Source organism: Pyrenophora tritici-repentis, chromosome 1, assembly GCF_003171515.1.
Source record: "Pyrenophora tritici-repentis strain M4 chromosome 1, whole genome shotgun sequence".
Taxonomy (NCBI): Eukaryota; Fungi; Ascomycota; class Dothideomycetes; order Pleosporales; family Pleosporaceae; genus Pyrenophora; species Pyrenophora tritici-repentis.
Genome location: NC_089390.1, coordinates 9,606,344 through 9,620,623, shown reverse-complemented (window position 1 = coordinate 9,620,623; position 14,280 = coordinate 9,606,344). Strand labels below are relative to the sequence as shown.

The 14,280-nt window shown below is 48.2% G+C and overlaps 6 protein-coding genes across 6 annotated transcripts; 3 read left to right on the top strand and 3 right to left on the bottom strand.

Annotated features, from left to right (window-relative positions):
* Positions 1-1,280: 1,280 nt before the first annotated feature.
* PtrM4_037140 (uncharacterized protein) lies at positions 1,281-1,766 on the top strand (the record flags this gene model as incomplete). Its single annotated transcript, XM_066104194.1, has 1 exon — positions 1,281-1,766. One exon carries the CDS (start codon positions 1,281-1,283, stop codon positions 1,764-1,766), a length of 486 nt encoding a protein of 161 aa, XP_065966396.1.
* A 1,463-nt stretch (positions 1,767-3,229) lies between these two features.
* On the top strand, positions 3,230-4,483 carry PtrM4_037130 (Med15 multi-domain protein; the record flags this gene model as incomplete). The annotated part of the gene is made up of 1 exon (XM_066104193.1): positions 3,230-4,483. The coding sequence occupies one exon, from the start codon at positions 3,230-3,232 to the stop codon at positions 4,481-4,483; it is 1,254 nt and encodes a 417-aa protein (XP_065966395.1).
* A 1,214-nt stretch (positions 4,484-5,697) lies between these two features.
* On the top strand, positions 5,698-6,846 carry PtrM4_037120 (uncharacterized protein; the record flags this gene model as incomplete). Its single annotated transcript, XM_066104192.1, has 3 exons — positions 5,698-5,755; positions 5,966-6,312; positions 6,520-6,846. 3 exons carry the CDS (start codon positions 5,698-5,700, stop codon positions 6,844-6,846), a joined length of 732 nt encoding a protein of 243 aa, XP_065966394.1.
* Positions 6,847-10,320: 3,474 nt separating this feature from the next.
* PtrM4_037110 (uncharacterized protein) lies at positions 10,321-10,965 on the bottom strand (the record flags this gene model as incomplete). Its single annotated transcript, XM_066104191.1, has 1 exon — positions 10,321-10,965. The coding sequence occupies one exon, from the start codon at positions 10,963-10,965 to the stop codon at positions 10,321-10,323; it is 645 nt and encodes a 214-aa protein (XP_065966393.1).
* A 465-nt stretch (positions 10,966-11,430) lies between these two features.
* On the bottom strand, positions 11,431-11,973 carry PtrM4_037100 (uncharacterized protein; the record flags this gene model as incomplete). Its single annotated transcript, XM_066104190.1, has 1 exon — positions 11,431-11,973. The coding sequence occupies one exon, from the start codon at positions 11,971-11,973 to the stop codon at positions 11,431-11,433; it is 543 nt and encodes a 180-aa protein (XP_065966392.1).
* Positions 11,974-12,842: 869 nt separating this feature from the next.
* Positions 12,843-13,298, bottom strand: PtrM4_037090 (uncharacterized protein; the record flags this gene model as incomplete). Its single annotated transcript, XM_001939495.1, has 1 exon — positions 12,843-13,298. One exon carries the CDS (start codon positions 13,296-13,298, stop codon positions 12,843-12,845), a length of 456 nt encoding a protein of 151 aa, XP_001939530.1.
* Positions 13,299-14,280: the final 982 nt, after the last annotated feature.

Below are 14,280 nucleotides of genomic sequence, written 5' to 3'. Positions count from 1 at the left end.
ATTGAATTGATTGTTGCGGAGTCTATCTTGAGGTGAGCGTCCTAATATATCTGCTTAGTAAGCACTTAGGAGAAGATAAGTAGCAGTAAATATAGAGATAAAAAATATCCTAGTTTAATGCAGCTACAACTTTTTAGTGAGCGTATAAAAAGTTCTGAAAAAAAATTAACGTACCTCTGTGAAGGTCGTCCGAAGATGATCTTGGGTTGGTTCTCGGGGATAGAGTGATGCGATGGACACGAGGGTGTATAGCACGATTGGTAGATCGATGTAATATACGGGGAGTTGAGAATCAAGTACTAATCCTTAGATTTCGAAGTTGAACACAATGAGCTATAGAAGCTCATTGCCTAATGCTATATACCTATGGTGCTCGCTGTCCTCGCTCAGAGGAGTCCGAGGATTCCTCGGTGGCTGACGCGCGAGGAGTACTCCTCGGTGGCGTATGTACGAGGAGTGTGCCAAGACCTTTCCTCGTGCATGCCAAGCCGAGGAGGTCACGTGATTAAGTTCCCGTGTCACATATGGAGGGGTCAGCTATCCCGCCGACGCTCCTTAACTTAACCGCCGTGCCCCTTCCCACAGGTTCGTAACAACCTCACGGGTGGGCTGGCCACCTTTGCCAAGCCCCCACCAAAAACCATCCTACCTCACTTTACATCGCGATGCAACAACAACAGGACGAGCTACCAGCTCTTCAAGAGAGCAGATTACAGCTTGCGCTGCAGGCTATCGAACGCGACGCGACACTATCTCAAAGACGCGCTGCAAGGATATACAGGATTCCTAGATCTACGCTAAGCACCAGACGCGCTGGAACGACGTTTATACGCGATTGCACGCCTAAATCAATGAAGCTGCTTAAGACAGAGGAGGATGTAATTGTTCAGTATATACTTGACCTTGACGCGCAAGGATTTCCTCCCCGGCTCGCTGCTGTGGCTAATATGGCCAATTCTTTGCGCGCTGAGCGTCATCTAGGCCAGGTTGGCGTAAACTAGGCCAGTACGTTCGTTAGGCGCAGACCTAAGCTTAAAGTCAAGTTTAATCGCAAGTACGACTACAAGAGAGCTCTGTGCGAGGATCCTTAGGTTATTAGGGACTAGTTTAGGCTGGTGGAGAACACGAAGGCGAAGTACGGCATCCTAGATAAAGATACCTACAATTTTGACGAGGCTAGCTTCCTGATAGGCATAATATCAACAGGCGCAGTTGTTACAGGCTCCAAGCGTCGAGGACAGCTAAAGAGCGTTCAGCAGGGTAATCGGGAGTGGACCACTATGATCCAGGGCGTCAACGCGATAGGGTGGGCAATCCCACCCTTTATTATCTTCCAAGGCAAGAACCACCTCTCTGCGTGGTATAAGGAGGATAATCTACCTTACGATTGGGTTATTGCAGTCTCTGAGAACGGCTGGACAACAAATACGCTTAGTCTTGAGTGGTTAAAGCACTTTGATGCGCACACAAAGAGGAGGACTGTGGGAAGCTATCGTCTGCTCGTTATTGATGGCCACGAGAGCCACAACTCGCTCGAATTCCAGCAGTACTGCAAGGAGAACAAGATTATCACTCTCTGTATGCCTCCTCACTCGTCGCATCTCCTGCAGCCTCTTGACGTAGGTTGTTTCTCGCCGCTTAAGAAGGCGTACGGGCGCCAAGCTGAGAACCTGATGCGCAACAAGATCAACCACATCACTAAACTTAAGTTCCTGCCCTGCTTTATAGGTGCTTTTAAGGACGCGATTACTAAAAGCAATATCTAGGGAGCCTTTCGAGGTGCTGGCTTGGTCCCACTTAACCCAGAGGCGGTGATATCGAAGCTTGATGTCCGCCTGCGTACGCCTACACCACCTACTACCGACGTCGCGCCCTGGGTGTCTAAAACCCCAAGCAATACCCTAGAATTTGGGTCGCAATCGACGCTGATTCGAGAGAGGATTCAAAGGCACGTTAATAGCTCACCTACCCACATAGTTAAGGCAGTTGAAAAGCTTGCTAAAGGCGCGGAGATGATGGCGCATTCCTTAGTGTTGATGAGCAACCAAGTCAAGGAGCTTCAGGCAGCTAATGAGGCCGCCTCACGCCGTAAAGCGCGCAAGAGAAAGCGTATACAGGCTGAGGGTACTCTTACGGCTGAAGAGGGCCTGCGCTTAACTACCTTGAAGGAGTTTGCAGCGCGTAGTGATGGGAAGAAGGCGAAGAAGAGCGCGCGCGCTGAGGGCAGCGAGCCAACTCAAAGGCGCTGTGGACGCTGCGGTAAGGCTGGGCACAATGCGCGCACATGTAGGCAAGAAGCAGTGATAGATTCTAAGTAGAATAGCCTATTACGATTCTCTATAACAGTCCTGGACGGTGCTATACTATTGTGTATAGTCGTAGTTTTGGTGGGGGCTTGGCAAAGGTGGCCAGCCCACCCGTGTGGCCAGCCCACCCGTGAGGTACGTTATAACTAGAACGCCACAAGAACCGAGAAGCTTTACAAATACAAGATATATACGAGAGGTCTTAAATCCAATTGTTAAACCTCTTTTTAAAAGAGGTAAGAAAGTATTACTTTATTTACAACTTTAAAAGACTCTAACTGTCGGATCGTGAGTATCGGTAGAGACGTCGGCTGCTGGACACTTCGGCCCGACTTCGGCCCACCTTGCGCAGAGCTTAGGTATACCTTCGTAGCAGCTGTATTCGTAATAAATCAATCACCATCACCGAACAGAATGCACTCCTAGTTATCGTCATTTCCTTTCAGCACTAGTGCTATAGACCTTCCAACACTGATCAGTGATTGCTTAAGGCGATCACAGACAGCAAGGTAGAAGAGACAGACCGCATCTTCGACGAACTCCCTGACGCACGACGTTATACTCCCGGGAGAAGATTCTGTGCTAAGAACAGAGCGAGGCAGAGATAACACAAAGCACTCTTAACCTCCCTCTACAGCTGCTGGTTTAGCTTAATCCGCGAACACAGAGCGCGTCAGCAACGCAATACAACTCAACCGTACGAGCGTCTCCGGACGATCCGATCACGTACAACAACAAGCGCTGGCACGACCAACCAGCGAGACAACAACACCGACAACGCGTCAACACCCGCTAGCAAGATAGCGGATAACTAAAGCGAAATAAGCTCTGTAGACTCTGCTAAAGCTCAGAATCAACTACAGAATAAGCAATCAGAACACCTCTCAGACTCACCATGGGCCAAATTTACCGCGGAACAACTTATGGAAAACTGTCCATACACAGTTGCACTCAAGGTCATCAATACAGCTCTCTGGGGCGTACCCGCACCGGCGAACGCAAATGAGACACACGCAACAACGTGGGTCGCTAAAGCTATCCACGACTACAATGTGTCAATGGCCTGGGACGATGACCTCTTCATTGACTACAAATGGGACTTTGAAGGATGGACGAAGGAGCTATTTAGCAAGGTTAAGCGTGGTACACTAAGGTCTCTTAAGAGTGTGCTACGACACCGGGGAGTATACACTGGCAACAATCACGCCAGGGTGGCGGACTCTCTCTACAACATTCTAGGTATAGAGAATACTCTTGAATGGGAACCAGCAGAGTTTCGAGCCATGAAATTCGACCAACAGTCCGAAGCGTACCAGCGCCAGCAGAGCAATAAACGCCAACAGGACACTCAGCACACAGTCTATCTAGCTGTACAACAACCACCGCAAGTACAACAACCGCCGCAATTACAACAACCGCCGCAATTACAACAGCCACCGCAAGTACCACAGCCGTCGCAATTACAACGACCGTCGCAGGGCGAGCAACAAGAGCAGTATAGAGTGAGACAAGGCGTCCAGAGCCGTTCCCAAACAATAGAGCCACAACAGCCGCTACACATGAGCGGTACGCTGGAAGGGCCTCAGCATCGACAACTGTGGGAGCAGGCCGCGCAGCCGCAACAAGGGCGTGCGCAACTACAGACACGGCCGCCAGCGACTGCATATCGCGAAGTCACGCCATTTCCGCAACAGCCAACGAACCGCGTCCCTAACAGACCACCCGAACTACCATACGACCCGTACAAGACGCTACCGCCGCGATGGTCCCGCAACGATCGACTCGACGCTAATACGATCACGCAGTTCTCTAAGCTATGGGACAATAGCAACAAGTATACAGGGAATGCGTACGATCTCCTAGACGATAAGATCAAGATCTTCTTCAGCATCTGCTGGCAGGTAGATATCCAAGAAGAGCAGTTTCACGCAGTGTTTCCCCGTATCCTTACCGGGCGTGCAGAGACATTCTACATACAGGTTGTAGAGAGAGATGACAGCTTTGCTGATGCGTACATGGCAATCAAAAACCACTTCGACCATGACGTCCATCACCAGCACTACTACACAGACTGGACGACTACAACCTTCGCTCGCACCCGCACAGAGAACCCCGACAAGGGACTACACGAGGTTCTGCAGATCAGACATGTCAACAATCCGTCAGTTTCCCGTTAACGGATTGTTCGGCCTGACACGTGATCAGTCCGTTCAATTCAAGCCAGACCTCCCAAATTTTGCAGGCCGTTCAAGCCGAGGGTGAAGGCCTGATTGAACGGCCTGAAAGGCCTGATTGTATTGAAGTTTTAGGGTGCCTAATAGGGCTTAACATTTGCTGAAGAATCTTCTAAAGCTAAAAAAATTTCGTGTTGTAATACCTGATTTATAAGCGTCTTTTTGTAGGAACGCTGACTACCGTAGTAAGCGCGTCTGTAGATACGAGCAACCCATAATTTTCCCTCTATTTGTCCCCTAACGCCGCCATGACGCACCCTAAGCGTACGACTAAACTTACTAAAAAGGTCAGGCAAGCCCAGCTTGACTTTGCAACGCCAGAAATTCGTCTAACAAAGCGCGCGCGGGTAGCTGCACCAACAACGCCAGCGCGTCAAACACCACCTACATTATCAACGCCTGCGCTAATGCGTCTGTCCTCCCCACGCGCGCTGCTTGCTACTAGCTAGCAAGGGAGTCAATCGCTATCTAAGGATAACGCGTTCGAGCTTGAGCTGCGTGAATCGCAGCTAGAGGAGGCTATTGTTGCACCTACCGCCGCCTCGCGCGCTCCTACAGTTGCTTCAGCTAATAAAAACAGCACAGTAGGGCAGGCGCTGGCGGCAGGATTTGACACGCGATTTGCTGACAACTTCGATAATATTATCTAGCTAAGGCTGCCTAGTTACAGGGCACCGCTTATGCCGCAGAAGTATAAGAAAAGCTGGATCTATGCGTACGGTTATCGCATCAACTCTACTGCCCCTTAGCTCAGCAGCAAGGTCTATTTTGTGTGCAAAATCTGCCATCTTTGGTATCACAAAGCCTGCAGCGGCATCTACGACACTACTACCTCGCCGTCGACAGCAGCGCGTCACCTTAACACCACCTACTAGATCTACAACCCTAAAAAACCTGCGGCTCTAGCAGTAAGTACAACGGAACACACCCTACGCTCATACTACAAGGCAGGCGGCAAGGTGCCTTAGGATGTACACAACGCCCTCACTAGCTTTGACGTACAGCTGTTTCGCTTTAAGGCAGTCACTTAGCTTGTCGAAGGCAACTACTCACTATCTAAGTTTAAGCGCCCGGAGTTTCGAGCTATGTTAGAGGCAGCCAACCTAGAGGTAGTAACTACGCTATAGACAAGCCACAACAGTGTCTCAAGGTACGTTATGCGTCTCTACAACTACCTGCAACCCCGTATTACTGTTGAGCTGTCTAACGCGCTAAGTAAGATACACATAAGCTTTGACGGGTGGACAATGCAAGGAGGCAAGTGAGGCTTCTTAGGCGTTGTTGCGCACTTTGTGAGCTCATTAGGCGGGCTTACAGATCTGCCTATTGCGCTTCCTCAGCTTACAGGTGCCTATACAGGCGTAAGGATAGCTGAGGTTGTTAACTAAACGTTGCGGCAGTTTAGTGTTGATAGCGCTAAGTTAGGTTACTTTGTACTTAACAACGCGGCTAACAACGACACCGCTATTGCTGTAGTTGCAGAGATTTACGACTTCTTGCTAGTCCACCGCCGCCTCCGCTGCGGTCCCCATACACTCAACCTTATTGGGCAGACGCTCCTTTGGGGTAACAATCAGCAGGCGTATGACAATGCGCCTAAGGAGCTTAGCGACGAGGTGAGGTTTATGAGAGAGTGGCGTAAAGATGGTCCCCTCGGCGTGCTGCTTGACGTTATCAACTACATTAAAACACCACAGCAGCATAAGCTTTTTATTAATTTCCAACACCGCGCAAACGCTGACTTGTCCGCTAAAGATCGTAAGATTCTTAAGGTCGTTAAGCCTGTTGTTACGCGCTAGAACTCATACTTTAGCTGCTTTGAGCGCGCAGTTACGCTGCAGTCTGTAGTTAACGCTTACTGTCAACTCTATGTTACTAACACCACTAACGCGGACGCCTACGCCGCTGCGAGCGGAAACAAAGAGCCTGACGCGCAGCGTTGGATGCGCTTAGGTGGTCTTACTGCGGCTAATTAGCAGACTGTCAACGAGTATCTCGCGATACTACGACCGCTGAAGTTAGCAACAAAGCGCCTTAAAGGTCGCGGTACCTACAAGCGATTTGGCTTACTTGCTAAGGTGATCCCTGTCTTCGAGACCATCTTATCTAGCTATGAGGAGCGCGTAGAGTCCTACAGCGGCGTTAATTACGACGAACCTAGCGCGCCAGAGGACCATATTGCTATCAACCTCCGCGCTGCTTGGGCGAAGGCAAACGAGTACTACATTAAGCTTGATGACTCCCCCACCTACTATGCTGCTACCTCTCTCTATCCAGCGTACAAACACTACTGCGACAACGCGTAGAGGGATAAACCAGAGTGGTTGGCAGCAGCGCAGTCGGCGTTCCAGGCGCTTTAGGGCACGTACAAGGACAACCCAGCGCCGCCGCCAGCGCCAGCAGCACCTCGGGCGCGTGTAAACAACGACCTCAACGACGCTATCGCGTCCATGATAGAGCCTCATTAAGGCGTTAGAGTTTCTAACGATTTAGATGAGTACACGCGCTGGAAACTTGAGCCCTAGGTCCCCTCTGTCGACAATCCAATCACTTATTGGCTCTCACGCCGCCGCGACTACCCCAACCTTACGCGCCTCGCGCTCGAAGTCCTCTCTATACCCGCCTCCAGCTGTGACTGTGAGCGTATGTTTAGTGAGCTTAGCGATCTTTTGCGGCTAAAAAGGAGGAAGATCTCGTCACAATTGCTGGTAGCAATACAGTCAGTACGCGCTTGGTTGCGGGCCGGCTTTGGTGTTGAAGGAGAGACTGCAGAGTCTCTACTTAGCGACGAGGCAATTGATGGCATGTATAACTTAGGGGATTGGCACGATAGCGAAGACTGATTTGTATGTAAAAAAGTAATCAGTTTAAATAAGTTACCTAATCAGTTCAGTTCGAGCCTTGCTAGAAGACAATTCAATCAGTTTGTTAAGATTTTTCGGCCTGCTTCTTGCAGTTCAATTCAAGCCAAGGGTTGCAAACTGACTGAACGGATTGTTGACATGTCTGTGCCCTAGGTTATCTAATAGGTTTTTGAGCCTATAGATTGCTGCCTAGTTGTCTGCGTAGATCTCAAATTCTTGATCTCTTGTAGCTGTCTTTGCTGCGTATTCAAAAGCTAGAGTAATACCTTCTAGTTCACCGTTGTAAACTAGCTAGTATTCCCCTATATTAGTCTTTTCTGAGTAGACCTCTTGCTGGGTTGAGTTGTAGGCTACGATGCCAACACCTATACTATTTGTCGGATGTAGGACAGGGCAGAAGAGAGGAAGAAGGTTGTTGTATTGAGAGAGCTACATAGAGCGATTATATACACAACCGAGATGAGTAAGCAGGTGACGAGGAGTCACGTGAGATACAGTTCACAGTGTACCAGGTGAACCACAGTCCGCAACAATCAATTAAGTGGGTCCTAGAAGGTTCAGATTGGATTGATTGATTACCGCTTTAAGCCTAGTAGTTACCTATAGGAGTTTAAGCCCTACCTAGATAGGTAAGTGGGTCTAGGAGAGTGACCGGATTGAATTGATTGTTGCGGAGTCTAAGGTGAACTGAGGTGCCAGGCTGACACTATTTCTATCTTTTATTTGCGAGGCGTCTGAGTAGATTGTAGTGCAGTTATCTAGCCTTGTTTTAATATAGGCCTTATGCTCAATTGCTTCCTCTTCCTTGCGTTTTTGTGAGATTGTTACTTTGTAGTTAGGCGTATCCTATGGTCTAAACTGGTATGGGATAGTCTGTTCTGTATCTCTTTTGTTGTTTTTAGGAATTGAATTAGTAATAGCTTATAGCTGTTAGTGTTGGTCTAGCTTTTTTGTTTGTTGGGGGTTTGTTAATTGTATCCAGGTTATTGCATTAGCAATCGGGTGGGTACTAGCGAGCAGGTTTGCTCTTCTTGCGTAGTTCTAGATAGTTGTGTTGAGTCTAATTGCTGGTGGCGGTAGGCTAGCTTCTATGCTTGTTGGAACGGCTGGTGCGGTTCTAAACACTCCTAGAATCTTCCGGCATGCTAGGTTATGTAGTGATTGTAGTATTGATGTGGCGTATAATTGGTTTTGCCAGTAGATTTGCGCTCCGTAGTCTGACACGCTGGTTACACATGCTAGATATAGTTGCCGGATAGCATGTGTTGATAGGCCGAGTTCAATGTTCGCTAGTCTTCCTAGTCTGTAGAAAGCTTGTCTAGCTTGGCTTGCACGTATAGACACATGTGATTTGAATGATAGACGGTTGTCTAGATAGAGTCCCACATCTTTAATATAGATGAGAAGGGCTTTATAATTAGGGTAACTAGAAGATTAAAGAGAGTCTTCGACAAGGAGATATACGATCGAGAAGGGGTTACAGCTGCTGTTCAAGACGGTTCTCGAGAGTAGGTGACAGTCCTCGCCTGTATTTGTTCAGATAGTACAGCTCTTTCTCTATCTCTTATCTTTTAGTTAGATGCCAGAGCTCTACAAGTAAGCTGGATAGACGCAATTAACCTAGAAAAGCACTTAGTCTTCGTTAGCTCATCTCCCTCTGGCTGGACGACGAACAATATAGGGCTTGCCTGGCTTAAGGAGGTGTTTGAGAGAGAGACCGGACGGTACGCTCGAACTGGGTACCGACTACTACTCCTGGATGGCCACTCATCCCACCTAACCATGGATTTTATTGAGTATTGCAACAAACACAAGATCCTATTAGCTGTGTTTCCTCCTTATTTAACCTATACGCTTCAGCCGCTTAATGTTGGGATGTTTAAGCCTCTCTCGACTAGCTACTTAACTAAGCTTTTATCCTACCTTTATAGAAGCTAGGGGCTTCTCCTAGTAGTAAAAGGAGACTTTTTGCCACTCTTTTGACGTGCCTGGAGTGCTACTTTTAAGCATTAAGCTATCAGAAAGTCCTTTAAAGCTACTAGGATACACCTATCTAACCCTAAGGTTATACTTAGACGTTTTCGCAAAGAGGAGTCTAGTTAGGTGGGTAACCACTGGCGAATCCCCGCTGTTGTATGTTTTTGCCATTTTGTATTCCACCTCTATCTCTACCTTCGGTGATAAGGCTAGCAACCCGCAGTTTTTTCACATACGACCATAGGACATCGACAATAGTGCTTCCCGTTCGCTCAGCGGTACTCAAGCGGTGTACCGGCGGATTAGTAGTCAGGTGGGTGACCACTGGCGAATCCCCGCTGTTGTATGTTTTTGATATTTTTTTTTGCCTCGGTATCTGTCCTATTCCATTTTTTGCTTGAATGCGAATGAGAAAGTTAGTATATTTGTGACAGTTATAAGGAGAAGCAGATCACGTGTTGGTGGTCTGGTGCTGCTTCCTCACTTTATTGAGCACCTCATAGATACATCATGTAAATAGACCCTGCTGCTGCTTCTAAGAGTACAGCACGAACAACACAACAAGTGTCGAGACGCGGTGAGAGCCTTCACTAGTACTCACGGTGAATCAGGCTTCCCGTGCTCTGATTGGCCAGGCACTGATTAGTCAGCTGCTCCGTGCGCGCACCATAGATATTCTCCCTTCTCCCGTAGCTCCAATACAACAAGTTCACGCACGTTTTCTCCACCTTCATCAGTTCTGGTGTTCGGCCGCGCGTTGAGCCGTCCCGCGCGTTGGGTGGTCAGCCTCGGTAAAACATGTTACTCTATCTTGACGTAACATGATCCATGGGCGAGCGGCGCACACGGGCGAGCGGCGCACCCCACCAACTTTTGCAACTTTAAAGCGATGCATCTCAACAACGCGATAATATTATTGCTAGATATTAATACAGTAGATTACTCTATATTAATAGTATCAGTCTTGCATGTGCGCGAGTAGTGCCCAGTCTCCTTGCACCTAGTGCAGCGCCTTTGAGCCCGCTGGCTAAGGCCTGATCGCGCTCCTCCTTGACGCTCTTCATGAGCAATCTGCTGGTCAGCCTCATTTTGAGCCAGTATATCCTCTCCAGCTCCCTTTGTGAGTACTCCATGCTTCTGTATACGCCTTTTAGAGCGCCGCCTACGCTCTGAGGCTGCGCTGTTGGCCTTCTCAAGACTAGAGATCCGATCGCGCATCAGCTCAGCAGAGAGCATCATCACCTCGGCGCCCTTCTTTAGCTGGTCAATCGCCATAATAATTGAAGCTGGTGATGAGCTCTTGTGCTGGCGCACGCGCTCACGTATTAGGCTTGACTGAGCCTCAAGCTCACGTACGTTGCTCGGCGTTTGAGCTACCCAGGGAGCCTCTGGCAGAGCTGCTGGAGGAGTAGGTGTACGCAGTTGTACATCTACCTTTGATAGAACAGCCTCTGGTTGTAGAGGAACAAGGCCTGCGCCGCGGAAGGCTGAGCAGATATTGGCTGGCGTGAACGCTTGATCAAATGCTGCCTTGAACGCTGGCAGAAACTCTAGCTTGGTGATGTGGTTGATGTGGTTGCGCATGAGGCTCTCCACCTCACGGCTGTACGCGCGCTTTAATAGCGAGAAGCAGCCAACATCAAGTGGCTAGAGTAGGTGAGATGAGTAAGGAGGCATACAGAGCGTATAGATATTGTTCTCCTTGCAGAGCTCCTAGAACTCTAGAGATTGGTGGCTCTTATAGCTATTAATAATAAGCAGGCGACGCGCGTCTATACTACGAGCCTGCGTGTGAGCGTTGAAGTGCTTTAGCCACTTAACTCTAAGCTCATTATTCGTCTAGCTATTGTCGCTGACTGCGATCGCCTAGTCGCGTGGGATCTTAGCTTCCTCATACTAGGCTAATAGGTGGTACTAGCCAGCGAAGATGAGGAACGGTAGGACTAACCAGCCGGCTGCGTTGATCGCAGCGATCAACGTTACCTACTCACAATTGCCTAGCTAGATAGCCTTTAGCCTGCTTCTCCTTTCTAACGCTGTTACAATAAGCTAAGTTATAATCTTGCCTATTATAAAGCTAGCTTTATTAAAGTTGTAGACGTCCTTATCGCAGATGCCGTACTTCGCCTTTGTCTCTTCTATAAGCTTAAACCACCTCTTTATTAATGTTGCATCCTCACAAAGAGCTCTCTGCCTATCGTACGCTTGGTTGAAACACGTCCGAAGACTGTCTGTACGCTTAACAAAGGTAGATGGCCAGTTGACTCCAACCTGCTCTCCACCACGCGCAGCCAGCAGCTTATCAGCCATATCACGTACAGCTGTGTAGGTAGGCGCAAATCCACGCAGATCTAGCTGAAGTATATAGCTGATAATCACCTCCTCTTCTCTCTGGGTAAGCTTCCTTGAGTTGGGCGGGCAATCGCGTCGGGCAGGTATACCAGCGCGTCGGCGGCGGAGCGTTGTTTCGGCTACGTTGTAGACTACTGCAGCAGTACGGGTACCTTGGATCTGGTGCGCATTAATAGATGAGATAGCAAGCTGAATATCTGCTTCATTTGATAGTAATTGAGTAGCGCTGCGTTGAGCCATTGTAGATTAAGATCAGTAAGGTGAGTAAAGTTGGTGGGGTGCGCCGCTCGCCCGTGTGCGCCGCTCGCCCATGGATCATGTTAGAACGAGCGATATAGGCCTTGTCAACTAGCTGTCAGCTACGTTAACAATCTACAGTCAATCGAATAGGCTGTATAGTAATTGATGAACGCAGCGATCAACTAAAGGCTTCCGGGCTCATAACCATCGCGGTATAGACCGCAAGGAAAGTAGATAGTCAGGTTGAACGACAACATAGGGCTATCTAGACGAGGGAAAACTGCGCTGAGTTGCTACCTAGCGAGAAGAGAGTATATATACATGACCTAAAACCGAAACCAACCTAACACAGACCGTCCAGCAATCATGTGTTAGTGTCGTGATCGCTCGATAACCGTAACAATTATTGTGTTCAACTTCGTTTAGTACAGTACAATACTACTTAGTTACATACAACTCTTATGCTAGCTATCGATCTCAATACCGTATTAACATAATGCTTACTCCAGTTCAGCGACAACTCACTTATGCCGCGAAAATCAACTTAAGGGCCGGACGACCCCCGAAGCATTCCTATCCTAATAATTAGTGTTTAGTGTCGCGGCATGAACCGCGAGAAGAGTAGACAGTAAGGTTAGGTAACCAACGTAAATCTACCTAGTTAAGGGAATACCGCGCTTCAATACTATCTAGTCGAAAGAACATACACATAGGCGACCTAAACCGACCTAATACACACGCGACCGTCCAGCGATTATGTGACAATGTCGTGACAGTACATTAACCGTAACAGTTAGGACCATTATCCAGCACTAACATTCCGATACAACATACACAGCACTTTTCATTCAATTATCTACCCTCTAAAACTAAGCATTTTTCTCTGCTTTCGCCTTCAAGTCGTTATGATATTTATGCTCAATAGCCAGACCAACTCCATCTGCAATGACGTGAGTGACAACTTTTACTTCCGTCTCAGCTGTCTGTGCAAAGATCCCGTGGCATATGCCTTCTGTCAGCGCTGCCTCAGCGCCCATCGATCCGATACCGAGCGTTGCCACTCCCAGAGTGCCGCTAAAGGCCATTGATCCTATCACGTCTCGCTTACGAGTTTTGTGCTGCTCCTCGTAACGAGCAAGATAGTAGTCGATAATAGCACGTTTCTTTTGAGCATTGTAGATGCCTGTCGATCCAATTATAACCCCGATTAAACTGATGCCCGCAGTGGGAAGTGCTGCAAGTCCGGATAAGGTCGTTGAAGTGGCCGAGCCAGTGATAAGGCGTGTGTAGTGATTCCATTCGCGTCTCAGCTCTTCTAGTGACATCTGGGAGCATCTTTCCTTGTATTCCGTGAAATTGAATAGCATTGCTGACGATTGAGATAGAGGTACGCTTATACAAGTCGTAAAGTGTTTGGAACTGATAGTAAAAGTAAAAGATTCGAATCTTTTCCGAAATTAATCAACGAGTTATTTTCCCACTTTATTGTAAGACGAACTCAGAGCTTAACGCTAGGCTTTGGTGGATGTCCCACCCTTCATGCGTTACAGCTGAAGCTGAGCATTAGTTATTTACTTACGTAGTACCCGTAGTGCATTATGCTACAGCCCAGTCCGAAGCAGATAACACGAAAGGAGGAGCAGTGATGGCAGAAAAAGGATACAAAGCTGAAAGAAGCCATGAACGTTAGCTGAGTATTTGAGGCTGATGTAGAGATAGTAAGTATCTTAGCCAATAGAAGAGAGGTTTAAGCGAGACCGCATGTTGAAGCAGCTACACAGCCTAACACAGCGTAATACCTAAATCGGATTCCAAGTAAGCTGATTCTGAATCTAGACTGGCCGAAGGCTGGTTGTGGTGCTCCTAGGCTCGAACGCATCTGTACGGGTAATAATGCACCTACGTCTAATAGTGTGCCTGTTGGTTGGCTTTGCACTAAGTGCGTAAAGGGAAATAACGATAACTAGGAATGCATTCTGTTTGGTGATAGTTCTGATTGATTGTGAAGGAGAACTATGGAAGAGCTAGATATAGGAGGTCTGGTCTGAGCGCTGCTCGGACGCCGCGGTCAGTGCGCCTGCTCGCGTGACCGAGATCCGTGCGGCCGATCACGTGGCTGAGATATCGTTGATATCTGTGATCCTACAGTGCCGATTTATTATAACATGTTCTCCTCCTTAAGCAAGTAGACTAATATATTAATCTGTTGGTAGGCCTTGTACGATCGTACGGGTGAATAACAACAACGAGGTTCTTCTGGTGACTGGTATTGGTATTGATCTTCTACGAACATAGCTGCTACGAAGG